This window comes from Solea senegalensis, linkage group LG1, assembly GCF_019176455.1.
Source record: "Solea senegalensis isolate Sse05_10M linkage group LG1, IFAPA_SoseM_1, whole genome shotgun sequence".
Lineage (NCBI taxonomy): Eukaryota > Metazoa > Chordata > Actinopteri > Pleuronectiformes > Soleidae > Solea > Solea senegalensis.
Window position 1 is genome coordinate 11,024,040 of NC_058021.1, and position 19,246 is coordinate 11,043,285.

At 44.9% G+C, this 19,246-nt stretch overlaps 1 protein-coding gene across 1 annotated transcript; it reads left to right on the forward strand.

Annotated features, from left to right (window-relative positions):
* Nucleotides 1–4,624: 4,624 nt before the first annotated feature.
* Nucleotides 4,625–19,181, forward strand: LOC122765900 (fibronectin-like). The gene is made up of 27 exons (XM_044020379.1): nucleotides 4,625–4,813; nucleotides 5,536–5,796; nucleotides 5,891–6,148; nucleotides 6,560–6,820; nucleotides 6,916–7,176; nucleotides 7,292–7,552; nucleotides 7,910–8,164; nucleotides 8,259–8,519; nucleotides 8,879–9,139; nucleotides 9,300–9,557; nucleotides 9,667–9,927; nucleotides 10,021–10,284; nucleotides 10,377–10,640; nucleotides 10,811–11,068; nucleotides 11,144–11,404; nucleotides 11,492–11,746; nucleotides 11,816–12,076; nucleotides 12,471–12,728; nucleotides 13,300–13,563; nucleotides 15,181–15,444; nucleotides 15,538–15,807; nucleotides 16,127–16,393; nucleotides 16,773–17,033; nucleotides 17,132–17,422; nucleotides 18,270–18,506; nucleotides 18,592–18,637; nucleotides 18,769–19,181. The coding sequence occupies exons 1-26, from the start codon at nucleotides 4,804–4,806 to the stop codon at nucleotides 18,597–18,599; spliced, it is 6,291 nt and encodes a 2,096-aa protein (XP_043876314.1). The 5' UTR covers nucleotides 4,625–4,803; the 3' UTR covers nucleotides 18,600–18,637; nucleotides 18,769–19,181.
* Nucleotides 19,182–19,246: the final 65 nt, after the last annotated feature.

The window sequence follows — 19,246 nt, forward strand, 5'->3', positions numbered from 1 at the left end:
ATGGCAAAGTCAGATTCACTGCATCTTGCCTGACTCAATCCTCCGCCTGTTCTCCAGCACCGTGTGCTCCAGCTAGCGTCCAGGCACTTAGATCCTGTGATGAAAACTTGGCTCGGATAGAGTGGCAGAACCATCAGCCCAATGGCCTCTACACGGCAACAATAGAGGATCAAAGTGGCGCTCAACTCACCTGCACCAATGACACAGTCAACTACTGTACAATCAGCTCTCTACCCTGTGGGAAGACATACAACGTCACTGTTACCTATTCAGAAGGAAACTGTGCGTCCACCTCGACGCCTATCAGCATGGACTCAGGTAATAGACTCAGAACTGTTGCATGTTTTTAGATTGTGGGAGGAAACCGGAGAACATGCAAACTCCATGCAGAAAACACCAAACGTGCGGCCCTCTTTGTAAGAGTAATGTCCAGAATCTTAAATCATGTGTGTCGTCTTCTCTCAGTGCCGTGTGGTCCTGAGGATGTGATGGCCAGTGTGGCCTGCGATACTGAAGAGCTGACACTCACCTGGAACATCTCCCTCCCCGCTGACAACTTCACCGCTGTCATTACCGGCGAGACGGGTCCCGCACTGCAGTGTAACTCTATAGGGACACAGTGCACCACGGGAGGGTTGTTGTGCGGAAGCTCCTACAGTGTGACTGTCTCGTCCACCACTGGGACGTGCTCAAGCCAGCCGAGTACAGAGGTCACCGTGCAGACATGTGAGAACATGAATGTTATGACCACAGTGCAAATAGGGTGACACCATAAGAATTAAGTGCAGAATTAGAGCACAACACTGTAAACAAACATTTAAAATTGGCACATTTTGCCCAGAAGTGATGGTTCTTCATAGACTGCACACTGTGTCTAGCTCCACCCTTTAGGTGCTTGCCCAAATACAAAAAACAGAAAAAGAAAATTAAAACTGTCTGTTATTGTACCTTAAAACAACTGCTTTTGACGGTAAAAAAGCAAATAACTGCATAAAGTGCAGAAACTGATATGTACCGCTTGGCTCTCTGAACAGCCTCAAGCCTCTGCTTCATGCTTGTTTCCCTTCAGGGCCGTGTCCTCCCACCAACGTCACAGTCACTCACACATGTTCTTCAGCTCCTGTTCCTGTGTCGTGGACAGCTAGTGACGGTGCTAAATATTACACTGCCGTTGCCACGAGCAGCGGGGGTCACAGCACAGACTGCTCAACCAACCAGACTTCCTGCAGCCTTGCTGGGCTCCAGTGCGGAGAGGTTTACACTATTGGTGTCTCGGGAGCCAGTGACAACTGTACAGGTCAACTGAGCAACACTGTCACTCTGGATACAGGTAACAAAACACTGACCACTGACTTCTGTAATAAACAGCTCAATTAGATGTATCCTAAACTACGTGGGAAACACTGCACTGTGTTCTTGTCTCATTTTCTCAATATCGTTGCAGATGAGGGTCACCCCTCCATGATTTGTTGGAGTATAAATAAAGGTTATTTGTATGTATGTATGTATGTGTGCATTTCCTCTCCAGAGCCATGCACTCCCTCTAATGTGTCCAGCCAGCTGATGTGTGATGCCGGCATTGCTGACGTGTTCTGGACCCCCGCTGCAAATGCAGTGAGCTATAACGTGACGGCCACCAGCAATGGACAGACTCTCACCTGCAGCAGCTCCAGCCCTAACTGCACACTGAGCAACCTGGTCTGTGACCACGCTTATGACATTCAAGTAACTGCCACTGATGGCGTGTGCGTCAGCAGTTACAGCGCTGTCTTCAGCCAAGACCCAGGTACAGTTGAATAGACCTACCACTCTTAAAACGTCTAATGTGACGTAACGTGACGTAACATGGGGAGATTTGTTGTAGAGGCCTTTAATCACATAAAACATGAAATAATAATGACGATTCAATAGCAGTTAACTGTTAAGAACTCAGCTGACATTATAACATAACATATAATGACACATATTAAAGGAATAGTTCACCATTTTGGGAACAGTAAGGGGACACTGTCGATGGGTAATCTTTGTGCCACACCAAGAAAGTCATCCATATTTCACCCAATAAAATGACAATTTAACCGTACACTGGTTACTATGAGGATTACAAAATCCCTTTGAGAGATTTAGTTTGTTGTTCTGCTTTTCAAAACTGCAACAAAAGTTCACACTGTATCCAACGTGAATCAACTACTTTCTTACCGTTTCTTACGTTTTTATGTGTTTTTATTGTTTCTCTTAGTTCCATGCGCTCCACAGAACATCACCATGAATCTGCTGTGTGGAACCAATGATTTAATGGTCAGCTGGGTCCCATCTCTGAATCCCCTTAACTACACTGTGACTGCTTTGCCACTGAGTGGGAGTGCAGTGACTTACTACACCAGCAATGCCAGCTTGAGTCTGAGTGGTCTTCAGTGTGGAGGGACCTATAATGTCACAGTCAAAGCTTCCTCTGGCAGCTGCAGTGGAGCATACAGCGCCCCACAAACTATTCAGACAGGTAATAGAAATGCAACAATAATATCTAACCAAGTCTGTTAGTTTGGTGTGTTTGACGGACTGTGATGCCCTGTGCAGCACCCTGCCCCCCTCAGAGCCTAACAGCAGAGGCCCAGTGCGGCACAAACTCTCTCCTGGCCTCGTGGAACTCATCTCTTGGTGCCACCACCTACACAGCGACAGTGACCGGCCCCGAAGGCTTCTCTGACAGTTGCTCCTCATCAAGCCTCACATGCTCTGTCTTTGGTCTGCAGTGCTCCAGTCAGTACAATGTCACATTAACGTCCCAAGATGGCCACTGCACCAGCGCTCCCATTCAAACTGTTTTAACAACAGGTGGTGTTTACATATTTGACATATATTGTTGACTTGGAACACATGTTGTGACACACAACTCATTTCCTCCTCTGGCAGGACCATGTGACCCTGCCAATGTGACCAGCAGTCTTCACTGTGGCTCAGACATGGCCACAGTGTCCTGGGTTGCCTCTGCTGGGGCTGTGGCCTACACTGTTGTAGCCCAAGATACCAGCTCTCAGAGTTCTACTTCCTGTAGAAGTAGTACAACTTCCTGTCAGCTGAGCCAGCTTCAGTGCGGCAGAGTTTACAACCTGACTGTAGTGGCCGAGGATGCCAGCTGTAACAGCACCGGAAACACTGAAGCGGTGCTGATGACAGGTAAAGGCGAGGGGACAGCTTGACAGACTTAAGAGTACAACAAGTCTAACGTTACTGATCCTTAGCCCTGTCTGTTTGCCCTCTCAGCTCCTTGCGCTCCCTCCATCCATAACAGCACCAACATCTGTGGCACCAGTTCTTCCTCCCTGTCATGGGAGTCAATGGCTGACGCAGTAGGTTACACAGTTAACGCGACAGCTACAAGCGGGCACCAGGTATCGTGCAGCTCAGCGACCACTACATGCACCCTAACAAATGTCCAGTGTAGTGAGACCTACACTGCCACAGTCGTCGCACAAGGAAGCCAGTGTGACAGCACACCTGGACCTAGCTCCAACTTTTCGACAGGTGAGTGTGTGCATGAATGAATTAGTGTGAGTGAGTTTTAGAGTCAGGGTTAGAATTAGGTTTAGGTTAGGCACGTAGTTGTGATGGTTAAAGTGTATGTAAAGCAAATGCAGTGTTTCTCCTCTTCACACGTGTGTTAGAACAGTGTTTTGCCCTGCTGCAACACACCTGATTCAAATGAATGGGTCGTTATCAGGCTTTGGCAGCGCTTGATGATGAGCTGATTTGTAACAGCCGTGGTCCCTGGACCAGAAAAATGGTGGTTGAGAACGTGAAAAAGGTAAAGGCGAAGCGAAAAGAATTATGGAGTGAAGACTGGAAACACTTTATCTCCAGTCTTCTGTTCAGGATGTTTTTAGGCGTGACTCTCCGCCATCTTGAAATGTCAAACATTATCACCACTCAGGAACTTGTGTATCAAAATTAGACGTGAGGGGATATTTTGCACATGCAAACCCAGATTTACCATAATTCTGATGGTAATTCATAAAACCCTCACTAAAAATGCACTTTATCAGCTTTTACCCTTTTAATTTTGAAAGTGCTGCTCCCACACTAATGCCTCTGGTTTGCGAGTTAGGTGAGATGTCTTTGTCCTGAAAATGTGTCTTTAAAAGAAAAGCCACTTTTATTTTAATTCATAAAGGGAAATTAAGTAGAGATATGAGGAAATGAAGTGGGGAAGAAAAACAAGAAAAAGAAGAACTGCCTCCTGCCGCAAGTAGCAACTGAGACCAGGAAAATGTTTAGGTACTGGAGTTAAAAATCAAGTGAGAATTAGAAATTCCCCATAGACCTCTATTGAAATGTAGTTATTTCTACAACCAGTGGAGCCGGCCCCTAGTGTCTAACTACTACTTCCTGGGCTTCATTTTCCAAAACTAGTTATAGTTAAGGTCAGCGTAAGCCTCCAGGAAAAGAATGTAAGTCAATGTAATGTCCTCTAAAGTCATGGAAACCAGAATCAACTCTTGCTTCGTCCACCAAGTTAACACTGGTCGTGTTACTGTGTCTCCTGTTTTCCTTTCAGAACCCTGTTCTCCCTCTGTCATATCTAAGCATTACACCTGTAACACCAGCACAGCTGTGTTCAGCTGGACTAACCCCGCAGGAAGCCTCGGCTTTGTGGCTCATATAGCAGGGGAGGGCTATCAGGATGACTGCGACACTACAGACACCAGCTGTGTGTTTCACAACCTTCCCTGTGATTTGTGTTTGAATATAACTGTCCAAGCTCAGGGATCCCAATGCAGCAGTCTCCCAAGTGTCATTGAATCCATGGAAACAGGTAATTATTCCACTAACATACTGCTAACAACAGTTATGACACATATAATAGCTTTGACTGTTTTACCTCAGATTTGGGAAATAAAGACGTTTAAAAACATAATTAACTTCCACTAAAAATTATTTCATTGATTTTTTTTTATGGTGGTATAGTGGTTAGCACTCTCGCCTTGCAGCGAGAAGACCCGGGTTCGAGCCCCGGTTGGAACAAGGGCCTTTCTGCATGGAGTTTGCATGTTCTCCCCGTGTGTGTGTGGGTGCTCTCCGGGTTCTCCGGCTTCCTCCCACAGTCCAAAAACATGCAGTGTGGGGATTAGGTAAATTGGACACTCTAAATTGACCATAGGAGTGCGTGTGAGAGTGAACGGTTGTTTGTCTCTAGCTGTGTGTGGCCCTGCAATGGACTGGTGAACTAACTGTCCAGGGTGTACCCCACCTATCACCCGATGTAGCTGAGATTGGCACAGCACCCCCCGCGACCCTCTGGTGGAGGATAAAGCGGTAGATAATGATAATAAGCCCACCATCAATGGGGAGTGGGAGCCAATCCCAGCCAGTCCAATTAACGTCTGCATGGTTTTGGACCATGGGAGGAAACTGGAGTTCCTGAGAGAAACCCCCACACACACGGGGGAGAAGATGCAAACTGTATTCGTATGTCAACATTGACCGTCAGTTGTGAGTTGATGCCTTTGTCATCACTCACGTCTCTTCCCTCCGCAGTCCCGTGCATCCCTCAGAACGTGAGTGCCACACTGGGGTGTTTGAATCACTCAGCCTCGGTGACGTGGGCAGGAAGCCCGAGTGCGATAGGATACAATGTGACATTAACAAGCCAGGATGGACACACACACCACTGCCACAGCGACACTTCCAGCTGTGATGTACCTGATATCCACTGTGGCGAAACCTACAGCATCACAGTCACACCGTTCTCGATGACGTGCACAGGAAACCAAAGTGCTGCCTACAGCTTCAGCTCAGGTGCACTAAGACTTGATCACCCATTTGTAACTGGCAGATTACACATCAGAAAACAAAGATTGACTATTGTTTTTTTTTTAACAATTTTCTTCAGGTCTTTGTCCTCCCAGTAATGTCAGTGTGTCTCCAAATTGTGAGGACAACACTGTCTCTTGGTCTCTAGTGCCAGGGGCAGAAATGTACATAGCAACCGCAAGTGCAGATGATGGACATACTCACACTTGCAGCTCAAACTCCTCCAACACATGTCATTTCACTGATCTCCATTGTGGGGAAACCTACTCCGTCACTGTACAAACAGTGGACAGGGGCTGCTTCAGCGAACCAAGCTCAGCCGTGGTGCTGACGACAGGTGAGAATCGGCTGCAGTGAAGTTGGGTTCCTCTTCGTGATGATCGATCACAGGGAATCATTTTTATTTTAGCTTATATTTGTATGATAGGATTATTTGTATTGTAGGACATGATGTCACTTTAGTAGTACGTTCCCATCTAGAGGAAAATTGACAATAAAACACGACGCTTGTGAGTGGACACCATTGACGTGCCTGGTTTCAGTCTGAACTCCTGTTTAGAACATCAGCCAAATTGTAAATGTCAACAAATGTCTACAAAAACGTGAATGTCGGGTTCTGATAGGTGACGTCACAACTGGTCACTACTTGTTTAACTTTAACTAAATATCCGTTATTAACCACAATTAACCACAAATCTGAAAGCTCCTACTAGCACGTGCTAATCTGTGATCAAACTCTCTCCTGCAGCTCCCTGCCTCCCAGAAAACGTCTCAGCAGAAGTACAGTGTAACACTAATGTGATGGCTGTGAGTTGGGCACAGACAACTGGCTCGGGTGACTACACTGCCTGGGCGATCGGCACAGACGGACACAATGCCTCTTGTAATGCTACATCCGACTCCTGCAGCATCAGTGGCCTGCAGTGTGGCAAAGTCTATGACGTGTCTGTCACCCCGTCCACCACTCAATGCAGCGTCATTGCTGCCTCTGACTACAGGGTTCAGGCTGGTGTGTACTGCTCCTTCATATATATGTATACACTGTATGTATGATTATGATGAAGAACAATAAATAAAAGGGTTCCGTCTTTCACCGTTCTCCAGCTCCCTGTAAACCTGAGAACACCGCTGCTGAGCAGAACTGTAGCAGCAACGTCATGACAGTAACGTGGGACGAGGGGAACACGGCTCAGAACTACACCGTTACCGCCTCTCCTGCATCGGGTGTTAACTCCACCTGTGTCTCCACTGGGAGCAGCTGCTCCTTCCTGGACCTGAGCTGTGGTCAACTCTACACATTCACCGTGATGGGACACACTAATGTGTGCATGAGCGAAATGAGTACACCAATAGAGAAGATGACTGGTATATTCAAGTTTGCTTTAAAAAAACAAAACAATTTGCAAGTAAAAGAAAATAACTTTAAAAATAGTTTCACATTTTTACTGGTCTCCTACGCTGTGCTTTTCTCTTTTTACAGCCCCGTGTGCTCCTACCAATGTGTCAGCTAATATGAACTGTACCACACACGACGCTCTGCTCAGCTGGAGTAGTGCAGCTGGAGCTGAAGCTTATAACGTCCAGGCAAACTCCACCAGTGGACATGGCTCCTCCTGCAGTGTGGCTGGGACATCGTGCAACCTTGACAGTCTGGTCTGTGGTGAGGAGTACTCAGCTGTTGTTGAGCCACTGGACACTGGCTGTCCTGGGCCTGTCAGCTCCCCGGTCACGTTTACTACTGGTGAGTATAGCTCAAAACCTTGGACTGTTAGAGGCCACTGTGCAAGTAATCTAACGGTGAGACTCCTCCACTTTCTCTAGTGTGTCAGGGAATTACAGTACTGGAAAGGACACCTTTTTTTTCTTTGGATTTTTCTCTGGTGCGTGTTATGTGACATGGCCAAGTTGCATTACAGTCGATAATGTTGCTCATAGACATGTGTCAACATTGTACAATCTATATGCATCATGCTTGATGTCTTTGCCATTTCTATTAGCTGCACGTCACACAGTGTCAAGCAAATATACACTTATACAAACACACCTACTGGTATTATATTCAATTTATGCCAAAAGTGTTCATGTTCACTCTCTTCAGAGCCTTGTGTTCCCACGTCTCTCTCTGTCCAATACAACGCAAGCACCGCCCAGGTGATGTGGGGCACAGCAAGTGGCGCCGACTCCTACTCTGTCGAAGCTGTGACCGACCAGGGCCCAGCGGTCACCTGTGACACCAACAACACCAGCTGCCTCCTGACTGGCCTGCAGTGTAGTCAGGTCTACAACGTGACTGTAATAGCGCACAATGAAGCGTGTGACAGCTCAGTGTCTGGAACTCATCAGCTCCTAACAGGTTGGTTACATCATCATGTTTATTACTAGGATAAAGTCTTTGTTTTCTTCTTCTTCTTCTTTTTTTAAATAAATGTGTTTGACTTTTTATCCAGAACCCTGTCCACCGACAAATGTCCAGGCCAATATAGCCTGTGAAAGTCTGACTGTGACTGTCTCCTGGGACCAGAGTGCCCTCGCTGTGGGTTACGTTGCTTACGTTGACAGCCAGAGTGGCCACTACACTTCCTGTGTTGCCACAAATACCCAGTGTACAGTCTCAGGAGTGATGTGTGGTGCAGTGTACGATGTCTGGGTCAAGGCTCTGGGACAAGTGTACAACAGCTCTGACAGCACAGTGGTGTCTCTTACATCAGGTAAAGTCATAGGAGACAGTGGCATCTTTGCAGGCTGTTGCTGCTGTTGGGAAAGGGCGGGGTGAGCAGGGGAGATTGTTATAGTCTGCAGGCTCACCAATAGATGGCACTATTCCATACACAGTGGACCTTTAACACAGAGGTGGTAAAATTAAAGTACTTTGAGCCCCTAAAACTGATCATAAGGCTGGAAAAGTGAGTAAAATATGTCAAAAAGAATGTCAGTAATAACATTCGGAAATAGTGAGGACTGTATGTTTTAAGCTGTAAATAGGAATTAGGTGAATGTTGGAGCTAAGAAACTGTTAGATATGATTTAATTCTAAATGTTAAGTTCACATTCCTCCATAATTCCACAGGGCCTTGCCAACCAAGCAGCATAGACGCTGTGATGAACTGCGAGGCTCGCTTTGCTACCATATCCTGGCAGCTCAGTGTTGGAGCTGTGTCCTACGCTGCTGAGCTGACATCTACATCGGGCCACGCCACGGGCTGCACCACAAACCACACCCACTGTGAGGTGAGCTCTTTGCAGTGTGGAGAGGAATATAACGTCACTGTGATGGCTCTGGGGGAAACCTGCAACAGCAGTGCTCAGATGGCAGGACACCTCACCACAGGTACACTACTCTCACCTGTGCGGTGTCTGTAGCATTCCAGCTGCTTGTGGCAGACAGACACAAAGATATGCTGGTTTTCCGCACCAATTTCAGCATTTCATTTGTTAACACGCTGAATGCCCTCACTGCTGTGTTACTTCTGTACTTCTGCCCCCCTCAGAGCCGTGTGTCCCCACAAATCTCTCCAGCCACTACAATGCAACCACTGCCCAGGTGATGTGGAGTGCAGCCAGTGGTGCCAGCTATTACTGTGTTGAGGCTGTGACCGATCAGGGACCACTGGTGTCGTGCAACACCACAACAACCGTCTGCATCCTGACTGGCCTGCAGTGTAGTCAGATTTACAACGTCACTGTGATGGCACAAAACTGGGCCTGCAACAACACTGTGACTTCGCAATCGCACCGCATTATGACAGGTGTGTCACCTGATGTGATGTCACTGCATGTGAAATGCCTGAAAGCATGTCTGTCAAGTATGTCTGTCTTTCACATATAAATGTGTGTGTGTTGTATCTCTTCATCCAGAACCCTGTCCACCCACCAATGTTCAGGCCAACATGGTGTGTGAACAGCTCACTGCAACTGTTTCTTGGGACCAGAGTGCCCTCGCTGTGGGTTATGTTGCTTACGTTGACAACCAAAGTGGCCCCTGCATTTCCTGTGCTGCCACTAACACCCAGTGTACAGTCTCAGGACTGACATGTGGCACAGTGTATGATGTCTGGGTCAAAGCTTTGGGACAAGAGTACAACAGCTCTGACAGCACAATAGTTTATCTTACATCAGGTAATGACCCATCGAGAAGGTACTGTATGTCATTATTTTGTTTTTGCATTTAGGATTGATTTGCATCCACTAATACTCACGCTGTTTCCTCAGCTCCATGCCTGCCTGGAGATATTGTGACAGTAGCCAACTGTAACTCTGATGGTGCTGCCAATGTGTCCTGGAATACAATTTCTGGAGCTGCAAACTTTTCCCTGACAGCCTTTGTCAGTGGAAGTGTTCAGACTCTGTGTACGACTCAGGAGAACAGCTGTAATGTGACAAATCTAGCATGTGGGGAAACGTACAACCTCAACATCACTGCCAGCAACGAAGAGTGCAGCCTCACAGCCATGATGCCCACTAACGTCACCACACGTGAGCCTTTTTTAATTTTTTTTCTTAAGTCATTGGTGGACTTTCTTATTCTGTATTTGGTTTTCAAAATCGGACCCATATCCTCTGTTCAGGTCCTTGTCCACCACAGGGTGTAACTGTTGACCTGGTGTGTGGCTCCAGCACCACAGTCTTGTCCTGGGTGGGCACATCTGATGTTGAACTGTACAAAGCAACTGCTATAAAGGCATCAGGAGGAGAGGTGAAGAAGTGTAACTCCACCGGCTCTACCTGTCACTTCCCAAGCCTGGTCTGTGGAGAGACCTACAACTTTACAGTCACAGCTCTGAGTCAAGACTGCTGCAGCCAGGACAGCACTACTGTGTCCCTCCAAACAGGTATATCTGATTAACTCCATCCATCCATTTTCTACCAATCTCAGCTGACAGTGGGGCCATAGGTGGGGTACACCCTGGACAGGTCACCAGTCCATCACAGGGCGATCTGATTAACTCATATAATGAATAGTTTGAATCTTTCTGAGTGTTTTTTCTCTTTCCCGTCTCAGAGCCTTGCCAGCCTGTGATTACATCAGTTCAGACACTGTGTCAGAGTGAGCAGGTCCAGATCTCCTGGGGTCAGACGAGCGGTGTTGTGAATTACGCAATCACAGTCAAAGGAAACCTTGAGTTTGTAAAAGACTACAATACAACGGGGACCATTCTGTCCGTCCCTCTGCCATGCGGACAGCACTATAATGTCACAGTGCAAGGACAGGGCTATGTGTGTGAAAGTATCCCCAGCAGTCCTGCCTTCTTCAAGACTGGTACGCTGTTTCTATTTTTTTTGCCACAGCACTCACAGTAGTGGTCGTATGTTTACGCGCCTCCTCTCTCCACAGGCCTGTGTGTCCCCCAGAATGTGACGACCGATATGCAGTGTGAGTTAAATAAGGGGTCCGTCAGCTGGGACTCAAGCGACGGTGCGGAAACATACGTGGCCGAGGCGACAGGCCTGGACGGACACAATCACCAGTGTCCCACCAACACCACCTCCTGCACCTGGAACGACCTGCACTGTGGGGAGAGCTACACCGTCGTAGTGAGAGCGAAAGATGACAACTGCACCAGTCTGCCCAGCTCCAGCGCAGTCATCCACATGGGTATGTTACGCAACATTTGGTGCATGCATTTACAGGAATACTTCCGAAAGGTCTCTGAAACATCATTGCCATCCCTCTTTTTCCCAGATCCCTGTGTGCCCGAGAATGTGTTTGCTTCTGCGGACTGCAACATGAAAGTTGTTTCTCTGAGCTGGGGTGCAAGTAATGGTTCAGAAACATATTATGTAACTGCTGAGGCAGAAAACACAACGACTCAGCTCACTAACGTCACCACAGTCGACTTTTTCGACTTAGCCTGTGGACAAGACTACAACCTCACCGTCACACCTCATAGTAATCACTGTGCTGGCAGCTCTAGTGAACAGGCTTTCATACAGACATGTAGGTGAAACACCTTTTTATGAGTTTAGTTTAAAGGTCAAACAGGTCTAACATTATTTCTTTCATCAGGGCCGTGTGCACCTTCAGAAATCGTAATTCTTCACAACAGTCTCACTGACTTCGCCATCATATTATGGCAGGCCAGCAATGGGTCAGAAAGCCACACAGTCTCCTTGCAGAGTGATCGCGGCGTCTCCACTACAGCTGTGTCTGCTGGGAGTCATTTGAATGTCACAGACTTGGACTGTGGGTACAACTTCTCTGTGTCGGTCACAGCTTACAATCAGCAGTGTAACGCCACCTCCAGTCAAAACATATTTCTGCAGTCAGGTGAGCATGAAGCGGTGGTTTACAAAGGGAAATACACGCCGTATTTATTTTTTAATAACATCACAAATTGAAAACACGTTGGCCACATCTAAGCAGCATATGTGTATACCATTCAAACTCCTGGTAATCCAGAACTTATATGAAATCGGAGCACACAACTGGAAATCAAATGAAACCATTATTTAACTAATAAATTAATACACAAATAAATATAAAAAAGGATGTTTACGTTCAGAAAAATAACAGTGTTATCAGGTTTTGTTTATCTTTACTCCACTGAAGGTTGATCTATATTAAATCTCTGTGTTACACTTAAATACATCATTTGTAACTGAGCTGAATATTAAGTCAGTTATTACACACACTCATTCACTTACTTACTCTTCGTCTGCAGTGCCATGTGTTCCCACTAATGTCACAGTCGTGAGGGACTGCGTCAACAACACTGCTCTTGTGTCCTGGTCTGCAAGTCGTGGGGCTTTACAGTACTCCGTGGCAGCCCACTGTAGTAATGGCACCGTCAGCTACCAGACGTCTGACCTCAGCTATAACCTTGACAACCTCACATGTGGCAGCAGCTACACCATTCACGTACTGGCCATGGATGACAGCTGCTCAAGTGCCCCAAGCCTGGAAGTGACGTTAGACTCAGGTGAGACATGCAACCAAAAACAAACAAGTTCAGGCACTGACGTAATCTGCGTCATGACTGTGCTGTCCCGATGGTGTAAAACAGACTTTAGCCGCTTAACATGCATCAATAACATCTTTGCCAGCTTACGAGGATGCAATCTTTAAAATATGCTTTTCTAACTGTAAAGTGAAGTTTGTGTCTCCCCCCCACCAAAGTCCATTCTGTGAATCTGTGTTTTTAGCTTGCAGGCGCATGGGAGCTGCTGGTCTACTGCTGCCTCATTTGTGTCACTTAGATAAATCTGAATGAAGGATTTGAAACACTGAAGTCACAAAATAACATATTAACTTAGTGATGGAGGCAGCAATGCATCAACACCTCCTGTGTGTCGTGATGTAAAACGTCCTGTTCTTTTCAATAGTCTTTGGTGCAGGAGAGTGAGCTGTTGACAAAGACACTTTAGTTTTCAGTTGAAAAAGACCACCTACTAGCAGGATAAAGCCTTTAATATAATCTCCACACCTCCAACAACCTAAACGATCACTTTAAAGGTCACAGCTTTGTAATCAATAACTCTTTTCATCAACAGCCCCCTGCCCTCCACAGAACGTGAGTGCCCAGTTCAGCTGTTCCTCAAATGACATGACCATTTCTTGGGATGCTGTTGGAGAGGCCGACCACTTTCTGGTGTCAGCAACTGCAGACAACAGTGGAATCAGTGAATCATGCAACACCACAAACACACGGTGCTCCTTCAGCAACGTGAGCTGTGGAAAAACCTTCACTGTCCATGTCACTTCTGTCAGAGGCAACTGCCACAGCCAGCCCAGTCAGACCTGCAGCATCCTGTCAGGTATTAAACATTAAAGCTTATTCATACTCAGAAAAGTCACAGATCTGAAGCTCAAATGCACACAGTTGGTGTAGTGGTTAGCACTCTTGTTGTGCAGCAAGGAGTTTGTATGTTCTCCCTGTGTGTGCATGGGTTTTCTCCAGGTTCTCCAGCTCCCTCCCACAGCCCAAGAACATGCAGATGTGGGGTTAGATTAAATTGGACACCCATATGTGGACACCACTCTCACACTCACACCTACGGTCAATTTGTGTCCAATTTACCTTATCCCCAAATCTGCATGTCTTTGAAATGTGGGAGGAAACCACAGAACCTGGAGAACCCCCCCCCACACACACACACACACATACACACACAAGGAGAACATGCAAACCATGCAGAAAGGCCCCTGTTCCGACTGGGTCGCGAACACGGTTTTTGCAGCAAGTGCTAACCACTTCATCAAGTGTGTGGCCCCAGCTCCCCTCATTTGCAGGATAAAGTGGTAGAAGATGAATGAATGAATGGAGTTTCCAGTTATAACCAATATACCACCACTCCCTTTTTGTTTCTACTGTACTTCAGTAAGTTGTGTATGCGTCTTTGGTAACACTTTAGATTAGGGAACACATATTCACCATTAATTAGTTGCTTATTAGCATGCACATGAGTAACATATTGGCTCTTTTTTGTTTTTATTTATTTATTTTTTATAAAAAAAAATATATATATATATATAAAAAATAAAAGAAATTAAAAAATATATAAAAAAAAAATAAATAAAAAAAAAATTAAAAAAAAAATAAATAAAAAATAAAAAAAGAAAATAAAAAAAAAAGAAAATGAGTAACCTAATTAGTAACATATTGGCTCTTAATTAATCATTTTTAAGTACTTATGAATGCCTTATTCTGCATGGCCTTGTTATACAACCAGTAAATAAGAGTTTTCCCTCAGAATTATTGCTTATTAGAAGTATAAGTAAGGAAGTTGTTATATATAGTTAGTTGTTATAGTTGTTGTATACGAATTACAATCTCAATGTGCTTTGCTTATTGTGAGGTGGTAAAGGAAAAAGGAGGCAACTTTAGATTAGGAAACATGTGTTGGTTAATAATTGTTCAACTACTAGTGAATTAGTAGTGATCAAGATGTCACTAACGAAGACTTAATTTACAGTTATTTGGACACTATTAACACTTGTAGTTTTGTGTTTTGTTATATAAGAACAGATTATATTCATTAGGTGTTATTAAGGGAGAATTCTACCACCTTATAAAGTCCATATTTAGATAGTAATTCATATACAATGACTTCCTTACTTACTACTAATAAGCATTGAGGGAAATCTCTTAGTTAATGGCTTACTGGTTGTATAATAAGGCCTTGCAGAATAAAGCATTCATAAGTACTTAATAATGACTAATTAAGAGCCAATATGTTACTAATTAGGTTACTCATTTTTTGGTGAATATGTGTTTCCTAATCTAAAGTGTTACCCTGTCAGTAAATGAACAAACAACATTTTGTTTTGCAATATTGAATCACTATTTTGTGGACTCATATGACAATGATCTGAAAGTACATTATATTTAAACATTACACACTATTGCTTTAACTTTCATATCTGCTATCTAGCCCCCTGCCAGCCTCAGGGAATCAGCGGCAACATCGACTGTGTCACCAATTCTGCTTGGATATCGTGGAGCGCAGCTCTGGGGGCGGACAGCTACACAGTGTCTGCTGTGGGTGGAGAAGACTACACGGCTAACTGCACCACCTCCAGCAACACGACATGCGAGGTAGAAGACCTGGCATGTGGTGTACGTTATGATTTCAATGTGACTGCTGAGAACAGCCAGTGTGAGAGTCAGCCAAGTGCCACCATCAACCTGCACACAGGTAGATTTTAGTCACAGTAGTGCCATGATTGTTGCCACAAAAAACAAAACACAACACAGTTAATGACATGTTCCTTGGCTCCTCTTCCTCCAGCGCCCTGCTCCCTCTCTGCTATCACGGCCTTCCCCCAGTGCCACAATTCCTCCATCCTCGTCGTGTGGGAACTGATGGAGGGCAGCGTAGGAAACACTGTGTACATTGCAACAGCAAAAGCAAGCGATAACACCACCCTGTCCTGCAATGACACGGGCATTAGCTGCTATCTGCACGGAGCACAGTGTGACCTCCGGTATACCATCATCGTAGCTGCTTCATCGGACCAATGCAGCAGCATGAGAAGTCCACCCTACAGAATTAACATGGGTACATGTTTGTTTACTCACAATCACAAAACACCGGTCACGTGCTAATATTTGCATTTGAATTAATAACTGAGTTTCCTTTATTCCAGTGGTGTCAAACGTATGATGACGTATTATGAAATTTCATAATGTCATATACTATAATATGCACGTTGTCATGCACATGTGTAAATGGTAAACTTGGGCATAATGTTGTTGACATTGCATGAACTACTAGTTCATAATAATACGTTTTGTAATATGATACATCGCTACTGATGTATTAGTGTGGTTTTATGTTTTTACAAGCGTGCTAATGCTGATGGAATTCTTCCACTCAGAGCCCTGTCCACCTCAGAACATGAGCCTCAGTTCCTCTTGTGAGGAACAAAGTGTGATGGTGTCCTGGACTCCTTCTCCTGTGGCTGAAGCCTACAGCGTTGTCGCCATGGCCGCAGACGCACACGTGCACACTTGCAACACCACGTCGTCCAGCAGTAACTGCAGCATATCAGCGCTCCACTGTGACCAGCAGTATACGTTTTTTGTCACTGCCAGTCATGAGAATTGCTCCAGTGAAGCCAGTGAAAACGCAACACTGAACACAGGTAGTTGTCTTCATACAAATTGGTCCTTTGTTAGTTAGTTCATGCAGTGCACCACAGTCGTGCGCTTCAACCAGGACATTTTCTTTACTTTGCTACACCAGTGCTGCCTCACTACATGAGCGTCACCTTTCCAGATCAGACTCAAAGGTTTAAAATCTGATTCAATATCTTACTGGCGGTTAAAAAAATAAAAAATAAAAAAAACACCAAGGAGTCTAGAAAAAAAGTCACATTTACATTTACACCACTTCTGGATCATCTTGTCTTATTTTGCTAATTTCTGCCAGTTCCATTTCAACAACTAGGTTGCGGTGCATACACTTAAAACCAAATTATTGGCAGTTTCAGGACAGTAAGAATCTAACATTTTCCTATCCAGGTCCCTGCGCGCCCAGTGGAGTCTCCGTCACGTTCCACTGCAACAACGGGTCTGCAGAGTTGTCGTGGATGCCCGGCGTGAGCGCTGTCGAGTACTACGGCTGTGCTCAGTCTGAGAATGGAGACATGCTGTATTGTTACAGCACGTCTCCCACTTGTACCATTGAGGGACTGGACTGTGGAGAAGTTTACAATTTCACCGTCCAGGCCTCAGATGGCACATGCAACAGCTCCTTGAGTGACCCAGTGCAGCAGGGGGCAGGTAAAATAACCGGAACGTCACTTCTTGACGCTTCTGTTTAAACTTTGTAATGCGATGTGTGTTAATATATCAATTCAATCCTCCTGTCTCTCCCTCAGTTCCCTGCCCTCCAGATGGTGTTGAGGTGCAGGTGCTGCCAATGCAGATGGAGGCCCAGGCGCTGCTATTCAGCTGGAACCAGGTCTCCTGTAATGACAGTTGGTACTTGGTGACATTAACAGGGAGTCTCCTGGGAGAGAGCATGGCCCTGTTTCAGATACTCTCCTATTGGACAAACAGCTTGTATTTTGAGATTCCACTTCCCTGCGGGTCGTCCTACAACGCCACAGTGCACAGCAGAAACAGTGCCGGTACCAGCGATCCTTCTGAGACTCTCAGTGGACTGACAGGTACATGACGCTGACATGCTGTCTTTTATTCATGTTGCAGTTGACGTGCAAAGGGCAGACATTAAATACACATGTTTGAGTAAGTGTATAATCACATAAAAATGTTTGTTTCTTCTTAAAAGAAGTACTTAAGGCAAGGGCCTTGCTTTAGAGAACTATCCATCTTGTGCTTTTTCCCCACTAGATATCACCAATACTTTAATGTCTGTTAAAGACTGATGATCTCTTAACGGACCAAAGCTTCCACTGTACATTAAACATGCCATTGTAACAAATAGTAACTCCAGTCAAGGCTGCAATTGAACATTTAGTCTCGTTTAATTCATTGTTTATCCGTGGGCCTTTTGAATAGCAGACATTTTTGCCACATTTTCGCAGTGAAAGCAATAATTAGACACATCAACAACTGAAACTGAGGAAGCACAATGGAACTCATCCATTGTTCGATCATTTTTTTCAAATATATGCCAAGTACTACTTCACAGGCCAACTTGAAACAATCTAATAACTAACAGTATTTAAGCCAGGGGTTCCCAAACTTTTCAGGCTCCTAGCCCATAATGACAGGACCAGAGACACTTCCCAGGACTTTGAATACATCATTCCTTTTCTTCTTTAAATGTACATACTGTCAATCATCCTGGCCACTCAGGAGTCATATATGGATAGAAATGTTCATAATTCTCACTTTGTATTAATTAATTTTTATTATAAGTGTGTTACAATTGTAACTAAAACGTATGACAAGCTGCCATTGATTGTATTGTGTTTGATTTGTCAACATTTGTACTAAAAGCTTGACTTCGTTTCAGGTGCTTTAAATAATTCTTCATCTCTCTTCTCCCAGCTCCTTGTCCACCAACAAATGCAATGTACTCAAGTAGCGGCCCCGTATCCTCCATCATGTGGGATGCATCAGTGTTTGCTTCAGCATACACAGTGTATGACAACAGTGTCACACCATGGATTCAGATGTGCAGGGTGTCGGGGCTGTCCTGCAACCTCTCAAACATCACTTCCAGTAACCTGGTCGTCACAGCCAGCAATGCAGCTGGAGAGAGTGAAGTTTCCATTATCAATTCTGGTAGGAACTGATGTGCATGGTGAGAAATGCATTCAGCTGCATTTTTCAAAAGCAAATTAAATGATGTGAGCCTTTTTCTCCATAGCACCATAACTACGCAGCTAGGGGAGCTCTTACTGGAATGCAGAATGGTGGGTGTATGTTTTTTCAGTCCTCACCCCACCCCCCCCTTTTTTTTTGCAGCAGTTAATATACAGTAATATACTTAATACAATCTAAAAGTCATTGGTCACAATTCACTAATTCTTCTTTCCCCAAACAGAGGACCTCCCAGCTCCAACTCTTCACATCACACAAACAACTCCACCAATGATGAGGAATGTATAGTGCAGGGGTGTCAAACGCCGATGACCTGGGGGCCAACGGGCATCTAGTCTGGTCAAGGGGAAACAACAGTTCAGTAGAGGGTGGGCAATATGATGTTAAAATTCTAACACAATAGATCAAATTTCACAAACTTTCCAAGTAGCAGCGCTTGTTTCGTTATGGAACGACACGCGACTTACTGATAATAACAAATTTATGATGCAAAATAAATCTAGTCGTAGCAAAGACAGAGAAATGAATCTAAAACTAAGTATAAAATACTGTGGACAACTGTAATTGAGACACCAGACATATTCTACTGTTAATAATGTGATAATTACAAAAAAAGGTCTTCTTATTACTATTATAAAAAATATTGCTGGCAAATATATTTAGTATTATATTCTGTTAAGTCTCTTGTGGGCCATGTTTTC